At 46.1% G+C, this 25,762-nt stretch overlaps 4 protein-coding genes across 4 annotated transcripts; 1 reads left to right on the top strand and 3 right to left on the bottom strand.

Annotated features, from left to right (window-relative positions):
* Window positions 1-10,199: 10,199 nt before the first annotated feature.
* On the bottom strand, window positions 10,200-11,733 carry LOC117584187 (WD repeat-containing protein 82). Its single transcript, XM_034272955.1, has 2 exons — window positions 11,450-11,733; window positions 10,200-11,384 (listed from the first exon to the last, which is right to left on the bottom strand). The coding sequence occupies exons 1-2, from the start codon at window positions 11,702-11,704 to the stop codon at window positions 10,458-10,460; spliced, it is 1,182 nt and encodes a 393-aa protein (XP_034128846.1). The 5' UTR covers window positions 11,705-11,733; the 3' UTR covers window positions 10,200-10,457.
* A 4,246-nt stretch (window positions 11,734-15,979) lies between these two features.
* LOC117584002 (ryncolin-2-like) lies at window positions 15,980-17,100 on the top strand. Its single transcript, XM_034272731.1, has 3 exons — window positions 15,980-16,141; window positions 16,200-16,814; window positions 16,892-17,100. Exons 1-3 carry the CDS (start codon window positions 16,008-16,010, stop codon window positions 17,016-17,018), a joined length of 876 nt encoding a protein of 291 aa, XP_034128622.1. The 5' UTR covers window positions 15,980-16,007; the 3' UTR covers window positions 17,019-17,100.
* A 4,221-nt stretch (window positions 17,101-21,321) lies between these two features.
* LOC117584068 (probable cytochrome P450 309a1) lies at window positions 21,322-23,272 on the bottom strand. Its single transcript, XM_034272811.1, has 6 exons — window positions 23,024-23,272; window positions 22,611-22,962; window positions 22,138-22,557; window positions 21,955-22,078; window positions 21,628-21,891; window positions 21,322-21,480 (listed from the first exon to the last, which is right to left on the bottom strand). The coding sequence occupies exons 1-6, from the start codon at window positions 23,221-23,223 to the stop codon at window positions 21,323-21,325; spliced, it is 1,518 nt and encodes a 505-aa protein (XP_034128702.1). The 5' UTR covers window positions 23,224-23,272; the 3' UTR covers window position 21,322.
* Window positions 23,273-23,477: 205 nt separating this feature from the next.
* Window positions 23,478-25,563, bottom strand: LOC117584067 (probable cytochrome P450 309a2). The gene is made up of 6 exons (XM_034272810.1): window positions 25,211-25,563; window positions 24,799-25,150; window positions 24,315-24,740; window positions 24,138-24,261; window positions 23,824-24,087; window positions 23,478-23,765 (listed from the first exon to the last, which is right to left on the bottom strand). Exons 1-6 carry the CDS (start codon window positions 25,525-25,527, stop codon window positions 23,602-23,604), a joined length of 1,647 nt encoding a protein of 548 aa, XP_034128701.1. The 5' UTR covers window positions 25,528-25,563; the 3' UTR covers window positions 23,478-23,601.
* Between the last annotated feature and the right edge of the window lie 199 nt (window positions 25,564-25,762).

Raw genomic sequence — 25,762 nt, 5'->3', positions numbered from 1 at the left:
CCACTAATTTGCATTATTTCCAGAGATAATTATGATGAAATATCACCTCCAAGCAGACTCGTATCATTTCCTTTGCTGGAAAAGTCATTAGGAAACTCGAGCGACCATAAAGCTGTCGACTCTTCCCTCATCGACATGAAAGCAAAGCACACATTACGTATACGTAATAATATACCGAAATTGCGCTCAATTGGTTCGTTTAGAGGCCTTAGGTGTCAGACAGGACTCGTTTCGCTACTCTTTTCTCCGCTACTCGCTTGAAAATCGAACACCTATGGCACTTGCAGGCGTTCGTGTGAGTGTGCGCTGTGTGTGAGTGTGAGGAGTGAGGAGTGAGGCCATCAACCCTTGACAACTGTGCCATTCCAGACAATTTTGAAAAGTTTTCATTTCTGCACTTCCACTCGTTCCCCTGGAGTTCGCTGGAGTCCCCCCACAATTTTGTCGTTCGAACTTATCGAAAGAGTTTGGCGAGCACGAAGAAAAACTTGCGTGTCGACACACACGGACACCCGCAGGCATATACTATACTTTGGCGGGTTCGTAATGGCAGTTAGGATAACTATATTACAGCGTATATTTACACCACGGGGTACTTGAGTAAGATGTCATTGTACCGTGGGAAACTGGTTGAAAACCCGTACGACGAAATGAAGATGAAGCTGATGGTTTTACAGCAGAGAAGATGGAAATCTCATGGATAATTATTAATATGGGTATAAGAAGGCTCTCCTCAACAATCTCAAAATGTGTCTCCTATTTACATGACGCGGAGTGTAAGAATATTCCCGGCCACATTGTGTGCGTGTGTGGGTCCTCTCAGACATTTCTGCTTATCGAAGTGCTCCTCGCACATTGAGTGCCGACTTTTATTTATATTATTTTTTGTGTATACCCCATGATAATTACTAAACGTTTTTATTGCGGCGACAACTTGATAAAAAAATAAGCAGGCGGACAACCCCGAACTCCATACCCCTTGCCAGAATTTATGCTAATGTTTTCTCCCTCTGCTTTTGTTGGCCCTTTTTGGGGCATGGAATTTATTTCTTTCTTATTTCTCTTTGCAAGGCCTTCAAATAGGCACGATAATAATTTTATAGTGTTAAATGGGCCGCACCAGCAGCGACCGAAAGCGAAAACCCTAAAACCCCTTTCAAAGCCGTCACAGAACATTAACTTTGTGCCAAAAGGACGCAATTTAGCGCCGACAAAACGCTGAACATATTTTCTTATCACACACTCCCACACTCCGGAAGGAAACATGTTTCATTAAAGCGAACTCACATAAATCATAAAGCACTAACCGACCCAAGGCCCAAAATGCTAATTAACCGCTCAGGTCTCTTGGGGAAATCTTGCAGCTCCAATCAAATGCGGATTTCTTTTCACGCACTGCTCAAATGGGAATAAAATGTTGACTTACACTGTGAGAAAGGTTTTAAATCAAGCATGAGTCCAGAGAATTGTTTGCATATCAGTTTTCTCCACAGTGTAACTCTCTCTCCCCAAAGCCAAAGCGGTACCAGGAAAATGTTCAGCATTCTGTAATTGTTTAGAAATGTTTAGGCAATGTTCCTTGGCATGGTGTCCTCTTCGACTTTTCGATGTAATTTAACTTGACGACAGACAATTGGCATCTGGCCAATTGGTAGCAGCAGAAAAAAAGTTGCAAGTAAATCTGCTAAATCGTTTTTATGTACAAATAATGAAAATGCCATCAGGCATGGAGGATTTCGGGGAGAGTGCAAAAATGACGCGATTCGTGCGTGACTGCAAAATATTATTGAATAAAGCAAAAAAAAACGTTACCAGAGCCCCAAAGTGCCGCACCGTGGTTTGAGGCTGATGTTTAGACTTGTTTAGAAAATGGTTTTTATCGAGTTTGATTGTTAGTTTAACAAGTATACAATGGGAGAGTAGATAAGGTTTAAGGTAATAGTTTAGGTCATAAGTATTTATTTAGGTATTTGCGCCACCCACTAGGGTTGGTGTAGTGCACTGTGCGAACAATCAACATTAGAAGCAGCTGCTCTGGCTGGCTCTTGCGCTGACCTTTTCAAATTTTGCGGCATCAGGCGGATCATTAAGAAGCCATTAGGCATCGCATTGCAAATCCCTACGGAGCAACAGTGGATGTTTTCAATGCTACTATCCCTCCGCCTCGAGGCAGGTTAAAGGAGTCCATGGCTGGGCCCCATTGAACGAGACCCATTGCCGGACTGAAGTGTGTCTGCACAAGCTGACGTTGGTCATGTGTTTTATGCAAATTCAATTGTTTCCTGTTGCATTGCAAATTGTTTGCCGCTGGCAATCGAGGCATTGATGCCGGCTCTACCTGTGGGCAAGGATGTGCGTAGAGCCCCTCTTACCGTGAATATGCATATGCTCCCCTCCGATTGGGGGATATGCACTGCGCATTGTGGGCCGCAGTCGACGGTGCCTGAAGCTGCCACTCAAGGGATGAGCCTCTGCATTAATGAAGTCGCCATTGAATGGCAAAAGAGATAGACAGCGAAAAGTCCATGTACTCGTATGATAGAATCACAGCCCTGACGGCGCCAAAAAGTTTTCAAATTTGAACCGCCCACCCGCTGAGCACACACCCACGTTGCATGCAACCACAAAATCTGTGTGCCAGCACAACACAAACACGGCAAAAAACAAAAACCGAGCAAACAAATTAAGCGGCAATGACATGCCAGTTTAGACGCGCCCACAAGCCACACGGCAGCACACACAAACACACGCATAAAACCGGAAACCCCACCACCACCACAAGTAAATATTCAACCACACAAACACATGCATACATAACTTTAATGCCACAATTTATAAATGCCAAGAGCTCTTACTCTCTCTCTCTCTCTGCCTCTCTCTTTGCCTCTCTCTTTGCCTGTGCTTGACAATTTGCATGCGAATGTGTACACAAAATAATACCTGCCAATAAAAATAATTGACAACTGACAGTAAAAATAAACAACCCCTCCGCACACTCTTGAGCACAACACCCACACGGGTGCCGCTCCGATCCAAAGCAGAGCAAATATTTAATAAACAACATGGAAGGGGGAGCTTTTCAGCTGTCGGAGCTTTAGATACACTTGCAGATCCAATCTGCCGCTGAGCTAAGCAAGCTTGAAAATAATCAATAATACAAATAATAAAAAATTAATTAAAATAAAGAATATTCGGGGTTTGCATTCATGTGGGGGTTTATGTTTATTGTCTACAAGTAAAGGTTAATAAGTGATTAAGTATGGTCTAACGGTACAAGAATCAGATATCTGCGTCGTTCGTCGTCTGGTCTCGCACACAACCTTTTACGTCGGAGGTTGGCGCTCTCTCGCCGATCGGTTGTCCGCTCTCGCTCTCATCTCGCTCTCCTTCGTCTTCTCTTTGCGTTTGTTCTCTCTTTTTTGGAATTCGCAGTGACGCGAATTCGCCCTTGCTCGTTTTGGTGTTTTGTCTAGGGATCGCAATTGGCAAAACCCAGCCCACATTCATGTGATTCATATAACAAGGTAAGGGTCTCAAAGCTTCAGTCAGAAAAGACCAACAGAGAGTGAATCCTATTAATCTTTTTTATGGATATGCTTTAGGATAATTGCCAGACAGACACCCAGTGCTCAGAAACACTTTTTTTCCCAGACTTGGCATCAAAAATGTACCCGCCCAAAGGGTATAAATATGTGTACTTGGCGTGGATGCACTCAGGAAGAAACCCTGGGAAAACTTTAAGCAGCTGTCGGATTGATTGGGGGAAAATTGCAAGGTGTGCGGAAGTAGACTCTGGACTCATACGGGGTGTGGCAATGACATTGGCAATGGGGGGCTCATGTGGCTTATGCCTAATAATGTTGGCATCGTCACCTTGATTGGGGAATAGAAGACGTGATTTTCATTTTAAAACGATTACATTTCAGCCTTCAGGTAAAATGAGAAAATCAAGAGAGAGAGAGAGAGAGCGAGAGTGGGAGAGGGATAGAGAGTGTGATGCCTAGCAATTTTATTTTATTCCGAAGAAAATTGTTTCCCTTCACATGCTTTTTCTTAGTTAATCTCTTTGATGGCACGAAATTCAATAATTCAATAATAAGTCACAGAGCGAAGAAATTGCTCTTAAAATTTAAACCCCAACCTAAAGTTGCCTTCAACCGTAAATATTCCCATTAAGATAATCGCCCTGCGGCCTGTCTAATTGAATATCGCATGCCCGACCAGTGCTCCCAAGTCCCATATACCTTTTTCACTTCTACGACTAGTCCCACTCCTCGCCACACACCATCTAATCCACGCTCCGTCCCACAGTCTAGCCAGCAATTAAGCCTCCATTGCCATTTTGCGGCCAGCCCAAGCGCACTTCATTTGCGCCACACACAACACACAACACACAACACGATACGCACACCCACAAATGCCATACACAGATACTTACAACATTGCCTTCTGCTTCTCCGCTTGTGTTGTCTTTCAGGAGCCCGGCCTTGGACCCTAGCAAGCTGCGCGCATTAAAGTTAACAAATAGAGCTTAAAAACTTGCCACGTGTGTGCCACGTCACGCCAGAAGAAAGTCCACAGTTACACATGCAAAAAACAGTCCTTTAATTCATAAAAGTGTGAAGCTTTCGAATCAAGTCAGTTCAGATAAGTCTGATTTAATAGCAATTACAAAATTTCAAATACAAAGACAGCAGTTTTTCTCAGTGTGTACACGTGAATGTTGGCACTGCTTTAATTAGTTTTTGCATCGCATAATTAAAATATTATAAATCTGTTACATGAAACATCACACGCAGGCAATGGCAACAAAAAAAGACACTTAATTAATTGTGTTAGCTTGGAATTCACGGTTTATTTTGGTTTTTATACAACGTGTTATTTGTTCTAGCCAAAACGAATGACATTCTGCGTTCGTAATTAATTAGAGAATGAAAGAAGAATGTCGCAGCGACCAGAAAGTGACACAGTTGTCAGTCGCCGGCATTAGTAATTGACAGGCCATTATTGTAATTAAAATAACTCATGCCCAGCATTGACCCACTCGGGGATGCCTGTCTCTCTGTCATTTTCGCATAAATCAGGCCACACTTGTGCGAGCGTCACTTGTAGCTTTGAATTTATGCATTTATCCCATATTTGTTTGCTGCTCGTTTTGACTTTTGCGGCCAGCTCAATTGTCGCTTAGGCAATAAAATGTGATTTATTCTTTTGAACACTCCCGCTCTGATTTTAATGGCACTTCCCTAAAAAGAAAATGGCAAGCAGTTGAAATCAAAAATGGCCCAGAAAAGCTCCCAAGTGTCTCATAACAAAAGTACAAGCCCAAAGTGTCAGGTGTGGCGGGTCCAGTGTGCTGGTGCTGGGTGCCACATTTTTATGAAGTCTTAATTGCTATCAAAAGGTCCCATTTGCTATGATTAATGGTGTGGGGCTGAATGGCTGCTTCAGGATAATATTTATCCAGTGCTCATTGTTTGTTTTCTGGGAATGGCTTTCAATTGATTTAAAACAGATTAAATGTTTATTCAAGATTCGGTCAACTTTTCAGATTTGACTAGGAGTAAATTGGTAACTGGTTTTTCCAATTTGTCCGTTGTCTTTTCATTACAATTCTAGCTATACCCCCAGAGCCCAGCTCCTCTTTAACAGGCAAGTCTTGTGGTTGAAATTCATCCAACTTCCAGCGTAAATAATTTATTGCTCAATTGTGATAATTATGGTGGCCACAATGCAGTGGCCTGAACATCGTCAATATCAATAACTGTCCGGTGTGATAAATGCTCTAAGTGCAGAAAACGAACACAGAATTCAATTAAAAAATACTTTCTGGCATTATTTAATGCGGCTACATTTGTCAGCCGCCGAAGCCGGGCAAAATCACAGCAATACCATCCGTACCTTCTGATCGGGGAGGAGTGGTGGAGGACACGGAAAAAATCGCATTAAAAGCCTGCGAAAACGAAAGCAAAAACAGAGCCTCTCCCTGTGCTCTGTCCGCATTTCTGCATTTCTCATTTTCATGTACTCTTGCAGAGGGTCATCACAAATTTACAGCAGATGCAGCTGACCTTCCGATTAATTCGATTTAATATGGATTATATGTAGATGCAATGCAATATGGGAAATTAGATCTTATCCAATGCGATTCTCCGACTCCGCATCGCGAAGGAAAGTGCATTCAACATTCGCACCCTTGAATATTCTGTACATTTTTTGTGTTGTGTTAGCCAAAGCGCATTTTTCACTTAGCTTGCAGTTCTCTGCTTCCACGTCTTCCATTTCCCGTTGTTTGTCTGTTTTGCGCGCTGGCCAATCACGCATTTGGGCAAGGCCCAGTGCCCAGTGCCCAGTGCCGCCCATCGAGGCGGCAGATAGGGCTAGCAGGAAAAAAGCAAAGCGGAGCACAGCAGGGCAGAAACAACAACGAAATCGAATGCAATTTATTTTCTAGTTACTGTTAAGCTGATTGCAACAGCGATGGTGCAGGCGATGGTGCCGCCGATGTTCTGTGTCTCTGTCCAACGTGACCCACAGCTCGGGCACACAAATCCTTTGAGCTGCCGGCTGTAAAGGGGGCCCTTACCCCCCCATCGCCATGCCGCATCCCCTGTGATGCGAAACAAAAACAAATCTTTTGTTGCCGCGAGGTTTGCTGGTTGGACGATGGAAGCGTCACTTAAAAGCGAATCAGCGGGGCATAACTGCTCTTTGGCGTTGCAGTTTCGTGGGTTAATCCCTGAGCTAGCTCAAAAGCCAAGACTTGCAAGGGTCTTGTTAAGGGAGCGAACTATGAAGGAAATGTTGAGCCTCATATCTGATGGCGCTCCAAAAATGCAAAATCATTGTTGAAACTGCACTAAATTCCCCCACATTTAGATCACTTTAGAACTAGTTCAGTTTCATGGGCAACCGTGCATCTCTGTTGGCTGCCATTCCATTCACACAACAGAAAACAAAAACTCCAATTTAAGCGGCGTGTCAAAATTGCAAATCAAAGTTTAGGGCTGTGTCGGGTCATCAACTTTTGCTAGTGTTTGTATGAAAATTGCTTGATTGAATGCCTGATTGAGCGACTGACAACTGCCCGACAGCAGTGTGAAAGCACTCAGGGAGGTTGAAGCCAAGAACGGACCATTGCCAAATCGACACAATTGTCCCCACACTGCCAGCATGAAGCACTTCGAAAAGGGTGCACAAAATGGTCGGTTAATTTGTGGCAATCACGAACCAAATTGAACCCACAGCAAACTACAGCTACTCCCACGCATTCGGGGCAGTGTTTGTGTTTGGGCTAGTGGCAGACACGGCTAAGTTCAGGATCAACCAATGGTGCATGCTGAGCAGACAGTAGGACAGCAGGACTTTGCATGGGCAGTCCAAGTGAGGTTTGGAATGGTCACAGTTTATGTAAATGTATTGGGGCTTACCAGAACCAAAAAAGGAAATGAAAGGGAAGACTAGAGCTAAAGAAAATATTGTCAAGCAACTATTATCCATGACCTATCCCCCATATCCACGCATAAATATTCATAAGCCAGAACTAGATCAGGAGTAAAGGTTTACAGGAAAGCTTGTCAAAAGTGGCACCATAATTAGATGCATGCAATAACTGTGCTTTACGTGTGCTTCCGTTAGCCGCAATTCCGTGACATGACATCACGCAGCTGTGACTTGAGAGAGTCGAACCGCAGTGCTGGCAGTGCTGTTGGATATGTGGTGTGCCCACACCTAATCCCTGAGAAAAACTACATTTCCCCACAGATCTTGTCGTTCAATATCGAAACATATACCCAGAAAAAAGTCCAGCGGAACAGCCAACACATATGGCTTCCTCGCAGCACTAAAATGAAGACGAGACAAGTCGGGCAAATGCCCCAGACTGGCCAATCCACACCCATTAGCACGTGCTGTACATGTGAATGGTGGCGCCCGACCTGGTAGCACCCCAACTGCGAAAGTCAAATGCTCTTCGAGGGGCCAGGGAAACTACCGGTAAGCGCGCGTGTAATTGTGTCGCATGGGAAAGCCAGGCCTAATCCAGGCCGGGGCCCGTGGCCCGTGGCCACTTTTGTTGCTGCCACTTAAAAATCCACTTAATGCCGCCGTCTTATGAAAATAAGAAAACCGGAGAAAAAGGAGAAAAGCAAAAAGTTTCACTCCCAGCCCCCCGCTCTGACGTATTCAAACTGCAAGTCGATTGTTATTTTTATGCCAGCGGCGGAAATAGACATCCTGCCCAGCCCTTGGTCGTGCTGTGAACGGAAAAACTTTAACACAACTTGTGTCGAAAGCGGGACGAAACATGGAGGGACATGAAAATGGGGAAGTCAATGTCGACTGAAGGAGTACATTTTGTGAGGCAGTTGGGAAAAGTTTCGCAGTGCGCGGAGATGTTAGGACCTTGTCAGGCGGACAGGGCGGCGGAAATCCAGGGCGTACATCCAGGTACGGCCATGGGCTGCAGAGTGGTGCCCCATTATTGAAAGTGCCCGTTGAGTAATTTAAAAGTTTGCCTCCAAGTCTTAACTTGTAGACACCCGTGGAAGGAGTGGAAGTATTGAGGTCAAATTGATTCTTTCTGTAAGTAATAAGAAATCAGCATTGTTGCCTGACTCCCAGTCATGTATTTCATAGTCCCCATGCCTGGGGGAATTTGTTGTCTGGGAAGTGCATGCAAGGGATTTGCTCTCGAGTATGAAAATTTTACACAATCCGGAAAAGCTTTCCCTTAACTTTGTTTTTCCAAGAGGCCTAGCTGCCAAAAATAGAATGCCTGCGCGGCCCACACCAAAAACGATTGCCCAAAACAAGATTAGTGTTTTAGGCCAACGGAATCCGCTTTTATTACCGTACGCATTAAATATTCTCGCGTCATTGCGTTATTTCCCAAAAGAGGAAAAGGAATTTGTGCTGAAGGAAGGTCTCACTATGTGGCAGTGCCATTTGGGATTTGTTTTACAATTTAGTCACGCGCCAGAATCATTTTTTTTACATTACGCAGCATGACGCCTGCCGGGCTACCTCTTTAATTAATTTCTCCGCTTTAGCCAAGACCATTTCTGGGCTTTAAAGGGTGCTCCACAGAGCTGCTAATGTCAATTCAAATCACAATGGTAACACGCTGACTTCCGTTTTTGTCGCTCTAAAACTTGTCCGGCTGCTCCCTTCTGCCTGCACATTTGTCGCATGCGTTAATTTATGTTTTCTTAGTTTCAGTTTTCAACTTTTGTACTTAATTAGCATAATGAGAAGCTGCTGCTGTCGTTGGCACTGTTGTTTTCCTTCTACACCACTCGAAACTACTACAACAGGAGTGCGCGATTATTTAGTTAGTTTGTTGACTTTTCGAGTGCCTGCCAGCTTTTGCACACTTGCAGCCCAACTTTAATCAAACATTGAAAATGTCCACGTTTAAATAATAATACTGTAACCGCAAAGCCAGCTTTACATTTATTATTCAATTTACATCCGTTTTTGATGGAAGGTGAACGAGAGAGCACTTACAGACGTTTACACAAGCAACATAATCTGTACAGTTATACAGTACTCTCTTCTGTCTCATTCCTAAGCCTGAAAGCGATTGACGGCAGCGCTGTTAACAGAGAGAGAGCAGCGAACTGTTGTTGCTAACAGCGGACACGATCGTTCACGCTCTCATGACCGCTCTCTCTCTCTCTCTCTCTCGGGCTCTTTGCCTTGCGCTGCCGCTATCCAGCAGCACTCTCGCTCTGACATGACTCTCGTTTCCACCCCCGAATTGTAACGGCAGCAACTTGCAGTACATTCAATACAGTTACCCACGTCAACCTCGACAGCATTTAGCACGATAATCATATATTCGAGAACACTCACAGACACACTCGTCTTCTAATTTAGTTTGGTCCGCAGCTTGTGTAGAGATTCCGTGATAACTTAAGCCTCTTACAGTTGTATGATGAGGCGCATTCAAAACTTCATATCGCTCATTGAAAGTTTAGAGGAGCACTGAGCAGAACCGAATGCAATTAGAGTTACAACTTGAGAAGTTCAACAGAAATTTGTGTGTGCGGGTACGACTTGAGTCTCCTTTCTGGGGCTTTGGCAAAAGATTTCATTAATATTAAAAGAGAGAGGGAATACTTTTTATGGGCACAAAAACTAAATGAAACGCTTGTCAGTGCTGTTAGAATATATAAATACATATAGGAGAGGAGCTCGAGTACATACAGAGGGAAAAGGAAAAGTTGGCAAAAGTTTGCAGGTCCGCCACCAATCCTAGGCAGAACGCAGCCAGCTGTGCAATTTGCTGGCAAAACTCAACAATTTGTGTGTCTCAAAAGCATAAGGAGACCACCAAAGTTAAAGGAGTTCCTGCTGGCAAACGAATGAAGGGTTCCTGGACCGGAAACCGGAAACTTTTGGCCAAGTGCGATGTTATTCTTGGAGCTGGTTGATTGACTGCTGACTGTTCCTCTTTATTCGTAGCGACAATTATAACTGACAGGCTCACGTAGGCCGCTTTCAGCATTAGGATGTCCCATGCGCTGCCTTTTCGAAAATCGATTGGTTAGTGATAGAAAGGATTGCCGCGGCTGATTCCTTTTTGTCATGGGCATAGGAAACGTAATTGGTTTTGGAAAAGGTTTTGGAGTTGCTTCGGATTTCACTACTGGCTGCGCCTCTGTTAACTCCTCATCCACCCAGTCGTACACGCCATTGCGCTTGGGCATCCAGAAAGAAACGCGTTCATTGCTGGTGACAAACATCGTGGCCGTGGGATGGAAGCGCAGGCAGCGCACCGGACCCACACTTCTGCCCTTCAACTGCGCAGCCAACTTTCCGCTCGACGCGCGCCACACGTACACCTGGCCGTGACCGTCTCCGGAGAGTACGAACTGCGAGTCTGGAGTAAAGGCGGCCTTCAGCGGCAGACGCTGCTCATTGCAATAACCGGCGTAGGCCTGATGGAAGGATCCGCTCAAGGGGTTCACACTGAAGAATCGTGAACAATTTGTGCTTAGCAGCAGTGTCTTTCCATCGGGCGAAAACTGTAAATGGCTCCAATCCGCCGCATCGTTATTGTTGTACTCGAACTTTGTGCTGGGCTTTTCTCCAAGCATCCGCACATCGTGGATGTCGATGCGCATAGATTTGGAGGTTGTGGCAAAGGTCTTGCCGGTCGGATCGTAGCCACACAGCGGCTGGAGAAGCTTCTTCAAATGATATGTGTGATCCGAGACACGGAAGTCCCACATGTACACCTGATCATCCCGGCCAGCACTGATGAAGACATTGCCATTGCCCGGCTGAGTACTCAAGATGAGGGCACTCTTGGAATGGCCACAAAACTTTCGCACCACACTGCGAGTGTTCAAATCCTGACAGAAGATGGAATAGTTCGTCTGAGGGGTAAGGAGGAAAATGGCTTCTAGAAATATCTGCTACTGTTTCCTGTCCCTCCACTCACCTTGGAAGAGCTATGCAGAACGCGGTTTGCCGGCTGAGCAAAGCAGGCCACCTCGGGATTGTAGTGATGCATGTGCACCTGGCAGAGCACGGACTGACGGCTGCTGCTGATTAAAGTCAGCGCCGAGGGGTCACAGACAAGCAGGCAACGTCCATCGGCAGAGAAGTCCAGCGAGCTCTTGCGCACATTGGTTCCCTCTTGGATTTTGGCCACCGTGAACTGACGCATGGCCTCGTCGTTCAGCCTCATAGACATGCTTTGACTTCAAATTGATTTCTTCTCACTTTCTCGTTCAAATGTGACACTAAAGGCGCAGCCAACTGCCTTCATGCCCGATTGCAAACGATTTAAAACTGAAGTGAAAGATATGAGTTTGCTGCCACCCCCACAGCTTGATTAAATCAAATGTTCAGCCAGAGGACACGCCCCGGAAAAACGCCCAGAGCTGGGCACCAGCGGGGCTTGCATTTTAATTTCAATTTCAGCGCAACCAAGTCCCAGGACCCGTTCTTCCTCTTCATTGCCTCTCATTAGCAGACAGCTGCTGTGGAATGGTGGGCAGGGCTTGGGGCATTGATAGGGAAGGCAGGAGAATTGAACCGACTGCCTAGTTGGCAACGCAATCCCCCCACTTGTTGACCAAATGCCAGCAACTTGTTATTTACGCCGTTTTGCGTCATTAGTGCAGTGACCCCCTCGGCACCCCAGTCCATCCGCTCCAAATTGTGAACAAATGTTTCTTCTGCTGCCGGGGCTAAGGACCAAACTTAAACTGAGTCCGGCAACAGCTGGCTCGAGTGAGCCAACATTTTTGGTAGTAATAATTGAGAGAAATATCAGTGAACTTTCTCGTGAAGTGGCAGAGACAATTTTTGGATATTATTTTGCAGTCAAGATTTGCTGTGAAAAACTCCGGCACTTCATTGTGGAAAATGTATTTAAAAATTACTTTTCTTAGGCGGCTTACAAGTTTCCCATCGAAATGTCGAGGTTTCAACACCTGTATTAGCATTAGCCGACCCTGACCCGGGTCGGACTTAGCAAAATTTATTTGTAATGTAAGCGGAAATAAGCGCCGAGAATACTCGTACACGCAACGCACTCTGCCGCAGCTGAGGCTGATGATGCTGTTGCCGTTGCCGTTGCCGTTGCTGTTGCTGGCGTCGCATTTTAATTAAAATTTATAAGCCTTGGTCGGGGATTTGGCACCGAGCCCAGCGCCAGCTTCCAGAACCAGAGCCAGGCGCAGGATCTCAGCCAGGAGCAGAAGCGGGAGTCTTACCAGGCAGTCATTGCTGGCGTGGCGTTTTAAGCTTTTAAGTTGCGGTGGATTTGTGAGGCTGTGAGTCGGATTTTATGTGAAAATCAACTGCGGTGTGCATAAATTAAAAATCAGGCCGCAACAACAAACGGCAAGCCCCAATAGAGGCTGGGACCGGGAGTGCCTGCCTGCCTTTGAGAGCATCATTTGTAATTAATTTGCCGCATTAGCTGGCTTCCTCGTGCCACAGCAATTTCGCATTGATCCCAGGTGAAAACAGCAACAAAAAAGCGGCCAGCAATTTGCGCATTTGCGGCTTTGATTGTCGAATTGAATTATTTTGTATTTGAGCAGAAATAAATTCGAATTATTATTATTATGCATTTCAATAATATTAATAATATCAATTATGATTATTGCTATTGTTTAAAGTGGGCATCAATAAATACCTGACACATAACCTATTGGATCGATCATTGACATGTTTTCACAAACAAAAGATTCATTTATGAAACAACAGAAATTTGTTATATTTGTGTGAACTTTCGGTGCTTTTTGGGACAAATTTCCAATTGTTAAATTGCATAAGATAGATGAAGCATTTATACCAATCTGTGCTCTAGACACAACTGATTGCAGAGCCGCACACTCGTAGAGTAATTATTGCCCATTTCGGATCTACCTTCCTCCCAGGCCAGCCGGGCAAACTGTTGGGCATTAATTGCCACCATTCGATTATCCACGTATCCCATTTCTGCGACAAATGCCCATTTGCTGCTGTCTCCTTCACGCTCTGTTTATTGATATTTTATGCCCGATTCTGTGATGCAAATTGCATTAATTGCCATTTTAGGCACGTTCCCAGGCCATTTGCATAACGAGAATTCGCTGTTGAATTCTTTAAAGCGGCAAAAACCTGACAAAATTCAAAATCAAATTTTGCGCACATGTTATCGTGCGATTTAACCGAATCGGAGCAAAAAATAAATGCACAAAATCAAATAATACATTTTCCCATTGCTGCCTGCAATCAAATTAATTGCAGCTTGTGTGGGTTTTTGCTGTTGAGCCAAAGTGCAGTTTGTTGTCAAGTTGTTTATGAATATCTTAAAAGCGCATTCATTTTACATGCACATGGGTATGGGTACAAGCACAGAGGATGGAGGAAATGTGCGTGCCCGGTGAAGTGTCAAGTTTATTAGGGGCCATGGCAGTGGCAGGATTAAGTGCCAAAAAGGCAGCAAATTTTTCGATCGCTGTGCGAGTGTGTGTGTGTTTGTGCAACAGCAGCGCACGGCTGCAAAAACAATTGCAGTTGAGGTGCCGGCCAAAGTAAGTCGAAAACCAAAGCCAAAGTGCAAACACAATTTCTCAAATATGCACAGCCATGTGCGGCACACACTCGTACAGATTTGTGTGTGGGATTGTCCAGGAATACACCGAGCGAAAGTAGATTAATGTTTCTCTTTATTCTGATCACACTACTCAACCAAATAAAACGTTTTTTTTCCTAAATTTCAAGCTTAAAATGGAGTCAGCCGAATTTTAATTTCGATATTATTTCTGCCAGTGTATATTGTGTGTTTATGTGTGTGCTTCCTCATACGTTGCTCAGCAGCTGGCTTGCACCTCTGGAACCGAATGGTCGTCGGGCACGCCCTTGCAAACCGTAAAAGAAGATAAATGACAGAAGTGAGCCATATCAGGCACAGTCAGCAGGCAGCACCCAGCACCCAGCGGCTCTAACTGCTTTGCATTTGCCGATGCAGGGATGGAAGGAAGGGCACACTTGGCCATCTTGAGGCTGCAGAATGTACCTGTCCCACTCTCCATGTCTGCCGGTTCTCTTTCCGGTTCTTTGGTCAACTTTGCATTTGATTAAAAGCGGATAGCCGCCCCTGATGAATGGCACATGTGGCATCTTCTGCATTTGCCACTCTGCTGTTTCCATTATCAAGCAGAGTCGAGGCGTGTACGTAGTCTGCCATTTCAATTCCAATTCCCTGCGTCTGTGCCACCCTCACACACACAATTTAAATGAGAAGAGAGCACCGAAATTTAATTTAATATTCATATGACTGTAAAACGCTACAAAAGTGGCAAAAAATGAAACGGGACTTTTGTCCGTGGTCGTAAAATAAACACAAAAAAAGAAGCGAATAACGGCGAATGAAATGAAAGCAAACATGAAAAGACTTTGTCACGAAAGCGAAGGAGAAATACGCTTTCCACCGTTAACGGTACAATTACTGATGAAATTGACGTCAATTCCAGATAAATGAAACTGTGAAAGAAAAGCAAAATGTGTGGCAATATTACAAATAAATTTAAAGCAAATGAGAACTCGATCTTGAAAATTTGTTATTCATGCTGCCATTACCCAGCGAAAATACCTTCCGTAAGATGTGCCGCCCAGAAATATGACACTCAGCCCGACGGCACTAGCTGCGGGAGGTGGAACAGAACCTGGACCTGGACCTGGACCTGTCCCCTCCCAGAACACGCTCCGCTCTCGACTCTGACAGTGGGCATGAAAATTTATTGCTTTTGGCGCACACCCTCAGCCGCAGCCGCAGCCGCAGCCGAAGCCGAAGCCAGAGTCCGCCTACTGCCGACTGTCAGGAGTTCCGAGTCCGTGGCGCATTAAATTTTTGGTGGCATTGGTGGCCATGCAGCTCTGACGAAAGTTGCTCTCTGCATGCCCGAAAAAGAACTCCCAACAACAATTTGCGTATGTACAGGAAAATAAATTCCACCACAAGAAGAAGCTGAGAAGGAAGACTCATCACTACATATACGACTCTTTTAATTCGAAATATATATAATTTTAATATGCGCACTTACTTTTTCTGGGAGCTCTGACATTTCTCTTTTGTTCCCTTGTAAAAAACTGCTCGAATATGTGTGTAATTATGAGTGTGCGAGTTGGAATAAAGCGACATTGTCTGGTCTCCTTTTTGGTTTTGTAATTCGGTCTGCAGTCACACATAAATTCCACAACAAAACAATTTTATGTTCAGTAAACATTTTAAACCCTAAAAAACTCACACACATGTTCTATTTTTTACTGAATTCTATCACCATCCTTGCAGTAAACCAATTCAAAACAAACAAACAAATTGATCAAGTTTAGTCATCTCTCAGAATATGTAAATCCCACAGCCAGACCACAAAAATCCCCTCAGAAACGAGCGATAAGAAATTCCCAGCTTCCACTATGAGTGTACTTATATATTATGGTACGTCAGATACGTTCCCAGCTCAGTCTTCTCGGTGCACTTCCCCTTTACAGTAGCCATGCTGCATTTCGGATTATTACTCTCAGTTGTCTTGTTCAGCATTTTTTCCCGCTTAAGTGCGGAAAAAGCTTGCGAAATGTCAACGATCTGTGGTAATGCTGCTTCAATAAGATCTCAGATGATTGCTGTGCGGTAAATATAAGCTGGAGATCGCCTGGAAAAATCTTTATCCCATGCAATCCATTCACAGAGTGGAGCAGGAGCGGCATGGGGAGTTGTTGGATGAACTGTCACAGAAACTGGACACGTGTCTGTCCAAAACAGGAGTGGAGACAAAGATGTACGGGAAAAGTTGCGCCGAACCCTCGATTCTAACGCAGCACAGCGAGATCAATGTGATCGTGGTGCCCGAGTACAGTAAACACCCCTTTGTGGTGGCCTGTGACCAGTTGTCCCATGGAGGCGGCTGGACCATCGTCCTGCGGCGTACTGACGGCAGTGAGGACTTCTACCGGGATTGGAATGACTACAAGAACGGGTTCGGCAAGTTGGAAAATGAGTTCTTCCTGGGCCTCGACAAACTGCATGCCATGAGCTCGGCTCAGGGCCAGGAACTACTCGTTCTCCTGGAGGACAATGGGGGCGAGCGGCGATACCAGATGTACGACAACTTTAAAATCGGCTCAGAGCAAGATGGATTTGCCTTGGAGTCACTCGGAAATACCTCCGGGAATGCCGGCGATGCCCTCGCCACCCATCTGGGCCAAAAGTTCACCACACGAGATCGCGATAATGACAAGCACGCAGCGAGCAACTGCGCAGTCACTTACTCCAGTGCATGGTGGTACAATGCGTGTCATCACAGGTAAAAATACTTCTATATGCATTCAAAACTAATTGCCAAAATATTCACTGATTCCCTGATTTTGTCTGCTTTTCTAGCAATTTGGCTGGCAAGTATGGCGATAACACGCACGGAAAGGGCATCAACTGGTATCAGTTCAAGGGTCATACGTACTCGCTGAAGCGGGCTCAGATGATGATAAGACCGAGAAAGCAATGCCATTAGGATTTACGAGTTATTAAGTAGGGGCTTGCTCAAATAAAGCACTGTATTTAATGTTTAATCATTGCAGGAATATGAAAACAAATTCTTTCCGTCAATTAATTCAAAACAGGCATGAGGAGAAATCTCCTACCGACGCGTCGTCTCCTGAGGCATCTTGACTCGTTGCAAGAATGTCCATTGGACTTACACTCTTAAAGCCAAGTGCAAGCAAATCACTTTTCATGATTCACCCAATGCTGGAGGTGAAAACGTCAAGCACTAAGCGGCTTGTACTCCGTGATGTCCTGACAGTTGTCAGTGCTCTTGACAGTCCTTAAGTGTGTGTGTGTGTGTGTGTGTGTGTTTGTCTATGACAGCTGGTCCCGCGAAGTCGCTGACACTTGTCAATGTTACGAGTACTTATTAGACCGAACAAACATTGAAACAAAATACAAATCAAATCAAATTACCCCAGCCTAAAATCAATGAGAAAATGTGCAAACTACTTGGAAAAGGTGCCCAATTTTTGTAATTGACCAGCTGCAAGTGTATTCCATTGGTTTGCTCTTGTGTGCTTTGGGTTTGTTTCCAATTTCTTTGGCGTATGGTTGGTTGGTTGGCCCAAAGTCAAACGACTGCCTCTGCTGACCAACAAAACTTCATATATCCCGAGCCCTAAGCCCGAGCAGGCCCAGTCCATTGACTGCACACGTATTTGCTGATTGCGAAACAAATATTGACAGGGCCTGCGAGGGCATGGGAGGACATTCCCAGCCAAGTAACTTATCGGGCTCCACAGAGACACTTCCCTTATTTTGTGTGTATTTTTTTGCGGACTGGTCTCCCCATATCGTGTTCCATGTTGACGCACTAGCACAAAAGCTGAAATTATATTTAAAACTTGCCTCTCTCTTTGGCTATTTTTTTGTGCAGAGTTTGCCGTCCTGGCTTGTTATTTACTTTTGTGGTCGTTGTGCTCGCTCCTCGGAGACATCCAGAAGCCCCAAAGTTATAATTCTTTAAGTTTTTATCTGCCACACACCCGCAGACCAGGGCAGACACCACGGAAGAGGAAGAGGAAGGCCAAAAGAGGGACCTGGAACTCTGTCTGGCTCGCTGGCTGCTCAAGTGGGCGTATTCGTAATATTTAAGCCATGTATATGGACTTAATAGGCGCCTCTTTACCCGTCATTTTTGCATATTAATGATTTATGAATGGCCAGCGTCCGGGGTGTCTGGGGAACGAATTAACAAAAGCGGCAACAGCAGACCCAAACTGGCTGTCTATTTTCATTTAGAATTCGCTTAATTTTCATTTGCTTCGCTAATGAAAATGTTAGACACCCCTCGCTGCACTCTGAGTGGAATTTTCGCTTGACTTTTTGGGCACTTTCTAATTTTAATTAAGGTTGAACCCCACCGAGCCGAAGATGGATACAGCCATGGTCCGGGTGCTGTGTTCTCGGTTCTGTGTTCTCGGTTCAGTTGGTTTCGTTTTGGTTTCTTGCTTACCTTTGGGCAATCTATGTGGAAACAACACATTTGTTGGGCTAATGGTGCCATTTTTCCTGCACAATTACCTGACCGTTCCTAAGCGGGGATCATCAGCACACACAAATAAAATCAGCACAAGCACAAGAGGCAACCATTTGCACAAATGCCTACAGTCATGTGTGTATTTTATTTGAACAAATTGGCTTGTGATGCTGATGTGGCACTGATTGGAAATAGTTCTTCAAGCTTCACGCTAAACCAAATGAAGCCCAAGAAAATATTAAAAGCAACTAAATAAGCTCAAGGAATCGTCTTTGCCTTGCCAACGGAACCATCAAGAGTGGTTTTCCCACCTAGCAAACTTTTCCTGTCACTTATTTATATTATGGCCAACATGTTGGACTGCGTCAGCAGAAATTTGTTCTCTGGCTTACCTGCCATAAAAGCAAAAGATACTTAGCCTGAGCTGCTGCTCATCCACTCTGGAGGGACTTGGACCTGGAACAGGCAGAAGATGTGGGCTGGTAAAGATGAAAGTTGATGACCATTTAATTAATGGCCACGTGTGGCAGGGAGCCCGTCCAATCAGTTGCATTGCGATAGAAGCAGCCAAAGGTCTATTAAGCAGGCTAAAGCCAAAATGGCAACGTTCTGCTCTGATTTAATTCCAGTAAACCGCCAGCCAGACACGAGAGAGGGCGAGCACACTTGTAACTGAGCCAACCAGCCAGAACCGAGCGGGGAAATGGGACTCGAAACAATGCTTAATGGGTCCAGAAGTTGAGGGTAGCTGAAGCTACCAGAGGGAGATGCCTGGAAGAGGGTAATCCACCAACTGAATGTACCACATGCCAATGCACATGATGTGTTTAATGGTTAAATTGTTGCTAATTCCATTACCCGTTTGCTGGCCAACGCTTTTGTCTACCTCTGCATCTCGGCGTATCTGCATCTCTGCCGTCCCTGCTGGTTGCTGTTGGTGTTTGTTTCTGTGTTTGTGGCCAAAGTGTTGCAGTGCCGCCAGCACCCAAGAGCCCAGACACAGACACAGACACAGACACAGACCAGCACCCAATGGCTGGGGAGTCGCTGGCAAATGGAACGTGCACAAATTAATGCTGGCCAGGCTCGAGTGCCGTGACCCCTGGCTGCCATCAGCCCCGCTTCGAATTTGGCACATTGTTTGCCAGGGTGTGGCGCAGGTTTGTCGAACGTGTTCGACGATGGGTGCGAGGACAGGCAACTGATTGGGATTCCCACTCACAGAACGGCCAAGGGCCAGTCCTTTGCTCAGTGCGAGCAAGAAATTAGCCTGGTGTGTCCTGGCTTACGTTTTAAGGTTTATCGGCGTACATTTTCGTACCCAACTTAATCACGCTTCCATTTAGCGTTTCCATTTGTTTGCTTAAACACTTTTCTGGCATCCTCCATTATTCACTAATGACCCAAAATTGATGCGGTTGCCCATAAAATCCGATTTGAGGATTTACAATTTCTGCATCAGAGATTCTCTAACAGCCCTGAGTTAACCTAGCCCTGAAACGGGAGGAAGGCATATTAAACTTGTTTAGTATGTGTACTAAAGTAATGCGCGACAGGGCATCAAGCTGCACAAACGGTTATGGGATCCCAAGTTGGTGCCAGCGACCAGCCACCGGCGCGGTGGCTCCACTCAGTTAACGCTTCGCAGTGGCGTAGTTGGCACTTTTCTATTTATTTGCCCATTAACGCTCATTTGTGGTTATCAGGTAAATTGGATAAAAGCCAACGTAGCATGAAGCACGGCAGCTCCTGGGCCTGGGTCTGGGTCTGGGTCTGGGTCTGGGCCTCTCTGCCTGTGCCTGGGGCATGTCCTGCTCGCTCTTTGCCACTGTCGCTGCTTATCTTCGAGTGTTGTTGCAACATGAAATGAAGGCTTTGCCTTTTCCATTGCCTTTTAGCTGCGGAAAAGCGGAAATGTTCCCCTGTTCTGCACTCATTCACTTTTTACGACTGTTTGTTTGTCTGTTTGATCGTGGCTTACCCATCCGCGGCGCACAAATATATCAGCATTCAAATTGAATTCAAATATTTGTGGCTTCATTTTTCCGTTTTTAATTCGCAATTTGCTTAGGCTCATAAATAAAACGTTGGCCCCCATTGGCTTAGGGTCGCCATAAAGTTTCATTTGCAGGGGAAATACTTTTTCGCTTTCCTCTTCGACAGCGACGGCCACCCGCTTTATGCATTTTGGTGTCGGGGCAGATGGAACAAATTTGAATGCGCCATGTTGCAAGCTCAAATGAAATTTTGTGGCTTGTTGCATAACAAAAAGAAGCGAAAAAAATGTAAATACAAATAAATGCAAGTCCAACTTGTGACACAGCGAATTTTGTATACCTTTGCCGCACACAGGAAACACAAAAATGTGCCACATAAAGCGGGAAATATTCTTTCTGCAACAAAATAATAGTCAAACCCCGTGGCAGTGTAGTGGAGGAGCAAGAGAAAGAGAAAGCCAGCGAATGCTGCACAATACTCATACACACGCGGTGGCATTGTGGCTGGGGATCGGCATCGTCCTTCGTCCTTCGTTGTCCATTGTCCGTTGTCCTTCGTCGACGTCCACTGCATGCGGTCGCTCAATATGAAAGGGAAATATATAGTATAAAGGCTCAGTTCTGAATAGGAGAGAGAGAGGTGGTGGCAGCCCGGGCAGTGTCAGTGGGTCTGTGGTCGGTTTGCGCTAAATTAAATTTCGACGCGGCTGGGCCCCCAAAGACCAACACAAACACACACACACACACACTGTATACACATGTATTTATATATATAAAAATGAGCGAAAATGATTATAGACATTTTGTATATTTCAGCCGAACATCGCCATTGAGGAATATTCCTAAGCCGCTGTCTGCATCCATGGGCACCTTTTCGGTCTGCTCAACCTGGTACTGTGTGAGGATGTGCAGAATGGCCGTTTTAACGCTCAGTTGCCCAACACGCATGCCTGGAGAAGTGGAGAGTGGAACGGTTATTAAATGGTTAAGAAAGTTATAGATTAAGTGCAGAATATGGCTGATAAAAGACTTGTTGACTTTCAGATGCAGCGCGAGTCAAAGCAACATTTTAGATATGATTTCAGTGTATTACGCACCTAGGCAAACGCGTGGACCATCGCCAAAGGGCAGAAAGCAGCCCCGCTTGGTCAGCACAGTCGCCGCACCGTTGTCAAAGCGTTCCGGCTGGAAGCGACTTGCCTCCGTATAAAAGCCATCATCGTGATGGAATTGATAGGCGGGAATCATGACACTAGTTCCTGGCTCTAGATCCGCCACTTTGCCATTGCCCAAATCGAGTTGCGTGGCCTTTGTGCAGATTCGCATGAAGAAGCCAATGGGTGAGGTGAGGCGTAGAGACTCTGAAAGAGAGAAGGACAAACTTATAAAGTTAGGGACTCAGGGACTACAGGGACTGTACGTACCATTTAAGCACTGATCCAGATAGGGCAAAGCGTTCAACTTCTCGTAGCTGATGTGCTCCTCCGCATGGAGTGCCTCTGTGAGTTCTGTGCGTAATTTTTCCTGCTCTTCATGATTCTCGCTCAGCTGATAAGATTGTTAAGCTTTAGGTATCGGTTGCATTGAATATGATACAAAGGAATTACCGTGTAAAGCAAATGGTAGAGAACGGCGGCGGAGGTCTCGTAGCCATCCAGCAGAACGGACAGCGCATAACCCACCGAATCCGCGATGCAGTTGCCCCGCTGCTGCAGCTGCATGAGATGAGACAGATAGTCCGTGCGGTCGGAGCCACTGCCACTCTGGCGCAGCTTAATGGCATCCCGAGTGAGCTGCAGATAGAACTCATCCGAGTCCTTGGTGAAGAAACGCATCTGCAGCAGCTTGCGCAGGAAAGGGGCCACCAAGGACTTGTTGAACCTGATGATGGACTGGAAGGCGGTGATGGTAAAGGCCGTGGAGGTCTTCTGAAAGGGACTTATCTCTCCAACGGCGCTGGTCAGGGAGCCCGCGTCAATGCCCCATATGAAGTCGGCCATTGTGTTGGCCATGAAGCGATAGGCGAGCTGCAAGCAGAGGAGATCAGTTCTTGGAACTACTGCAACAAACTACAACTCACATCTCTGGTCTCGATGATGTCGCCTTGCTCGTGCCTCGCCCGCTCCATGTATTCGAGCAGTTTCTTGCCACTCTGCTCCCAGATCGTGAAGGCCATCTTCAGTTTGCTCGGCGTGAGTCCGCCGCCGTTCTCTGTGCGCCTTCTCTTCCAGTCATCGCCGGCGCTGAAGAACGGAGATATGTGCACGAACTTATCGTCGGGATTGTGCCCCACATAGCTGCTGGTTATGGTGTCCCGAAAGTTGCTGAACTTATCCACCAGCACTTCATGGGCCAGCGCCGGATCCAGCACTAGCAATTGGGGCTGTCGTGTGAGGAAAGTGCCCACAGCTCGGTGCTGTGTCTTATACTTGCTGTGGAATAACACACTCATGCATTTAGCAAACGTTTAGTGGAGGATTCTTCTACTCCTACTTGTACACCTCCTGCACGTCGAGTATGAGGCTGCGGCTCTTGTCGGCCAGAATGCCTGGATAAGTGCCCAGAATGGTCAGTGGCTCCGCAGTGACCACGCCCCGCTTCTGCCAGTACTTGTGGTGCCAGGTCAAGTAGAAGTAAGCCCCGGCAAAGGCAATGTGAACAGCGCCCAAGAGCAGACCGACTAACGTCCACATGCTGGCCAACTAATCAAACAGATCCGCACGAGCAGCGAATGGAAACTGTCCACAAATAACAGCGAACAAAGCGTCAAAAAATGGGAATGGAATCGAGCATCTGATAGCATGAAAGTTTATTGCTGTTTTTGCTAAAATGTATATTAAAAGTTGTATGTTCTATTCGTTCGACCTGCAGGCTGATAGCATTATCGCGGCGACTCTGGCGATATGTAGAGACAGTAGGAGGGTACGGCAAGATTACAAGTCGAAGATTACATTATCTCATCAAAGAATTTTGTATTACAAAGCGTGAACATTCACACATCAGCTACAACGGCAAATCACAATCAAATTGTGAATTAAAAGTATATTCGAGCACTGTAAGCACTCTCCACACTATCGCGAGAAGCGTCGATACTCAAGATGAACATCACCCTGGAGTACCATGCCGAAGCCAGCGTCGCCTTGGGGTCTGAGTTTCTCCCTGCCGCGCACCACTTGAAATTCGCTGAGAATATGGATCAGAGCGGACTTGAGAGTCAACAGAGCCAGACGCATGCCTAAAGGAGACATTTGGGATGCATATAAGAAGTGGAAGTTGTATCCCCTGCGACATACCCATGCAAATGCGAGGTCCATCACTGAAGGGCAGGAAGACACCTTTGCGAATGAGTTCGAGATGGGCAGCAGCATCAAAACGTTCCGGCTTGAACAGCTCCGGATCGGGAAAATATCTTTTGTCGTGATGGAACTGATAGTTGGGTATCATGATGGTCATGCCTGCCTCCACCTCTAGGGTTTTGGATTCGTTGAGCTGAATGTTTGTGGCATTCGTGCAGACTTTTGTGTACTGCGGAATGAGGCTGCTCAGCCGCAGAGATTCTGCCAAAGAACCGATTAAGTTATTGCTACAAAGTGGAGAGAGAACATACCATAGACCACCTGCTCCAGATAGGGCAAGCCACACAAGTGCTCGAAGCTGAGACTCCTGTCGGTGTTGAGGTTACTCAGGATTTCCGTGCGCAGTTTCTGCTGGCTTGCCGGATTCTCCGCCAGCTGAAAGGATCGTCAGTGGAATAGTTTACAGATCAAACTGTTGCCTCACCCACATAATACAGAGCATGAAGCAGAGCAGTTCCCGTGGTGTCGTAGCCATCCAACATCACGGTCAGCGCATGTCCCACCAGGTCGTCGTGCGTGGCCTGTTTCTGTTCGCGCAGCTGCAGCAGATGGGCGAGATAATCTGTGCGGGAGCCAGCACTGCCAGCACTGAGCCTCATGGCAATGGACTCCTTGGTTAGCTTGGAGAAGAATTCGTCCGTTTCTTTGGGATAGAAGCGCAGGCGCAGCAGCAGGCGGCTGAAGGGAGCCACAATCGTGGCCATGAATACGGAGATCATATAGAAGGCATAGCTCGTCCACTTGCTGGCCATCTGCTGCACCTTGTTGGGATGCTCCTCAGGCCGGGTCAGAGTCCCAGCATCGATGCCCCAAATAAAGTCAGCCATGACATGGGCCGTGTAGCGAAAGCAGAGCTGCGAAAGAAGAGCCTTAGAATGGGTTCTCATTTATGGCTCGTGCAGTCCTACTCACATCTCTGGTCTCCAGAACATTTTTGTGCTCCGTAACCTGTGCCGCCATGTAGTTTGTTAGCATCTTGCCACCCTCCTCCCATATGGCATAGGCCTGCTTCAGTCGATGACTAGAAATCCCAGCCTGGGCATCTGTGCGCAGGCTGCGCCAGGACTTGCCGGAGGCCCAGAAGGGATTGCGGCGCGCGTACTTGTCCCACTTGGCATGCCGTATGTACGAGCTGGTCAGTGAGTCCTTGTAGCAGCGGAAATTGCTCACCAGAATCTCGTGGGCCAGCGCAGGATCAAGCACCAAGATCTGCGGCTGACGCGTCACAAACACGCCCACAGCCCGATGCTTGCCCTTGTATTTACTTCAAAAGAAACTCTCAGATGAGCTGAAACCCAATGCCCAAGCTCAGACGCCAACTCACTCGTACACCTTCTGCAGATCCTCCACCAAATTGCGCTGCCTCGTCAGCAGTCCCGGATACGTGCCCAACAGCGTGAGCGGACGAGCCGTCACCAGGCCCCTCTTGCGCCAGTACTTGTGGTGCCAGGTGAGGTACACGTAGATGGGCAGCAACAACAAGTGCACCACGATCAGTCCCAGCGTCACAATTATGTACATGTTGCCGCGATCCGTGTATTTGCAGTCTCCGCTGACTCTCGACTGGTACTGATTGACTCGATGCTGGCGCTCTGATTGAATCGATCGCCGTCCGTTCAGGCTGTCTTTGCTGTTTTCCATGTTGATAATTTTCCGTGGTCTCTCTCTCTGTGTGTGTGACTGTGTTGGTTCCGCGTGTAAAATATACAAATAATATATTGACATTTATTTAAACGCGTTGTAGATATTTTTAAAACAATATAGATGACTTATCAGCACAGCCGGAAGATTTTGTGGTAGATTAATTAAGCGCCAATGACAGTGTTCTATGCGAAGGGGAACGGATTGATGAGTCCAGGGCTCTAAAATATGTATT

Source organism: Drosophila guanche, unplaced genomic scaffold (assembly GCF_900245975.1).
Source record: "Drosophila guanche unplaced genomic scaffold, DGUA_6, whole genome shotgun sequence".
NCBI lineage: Eukaryota > Metazoa > Arthropoda > Insecta > Diptera > Drosophilidae > Drosophila > Drosophila guanche.
This window is presented reverse-complemented; position numbering and strand designations above follow the sequence as displayed.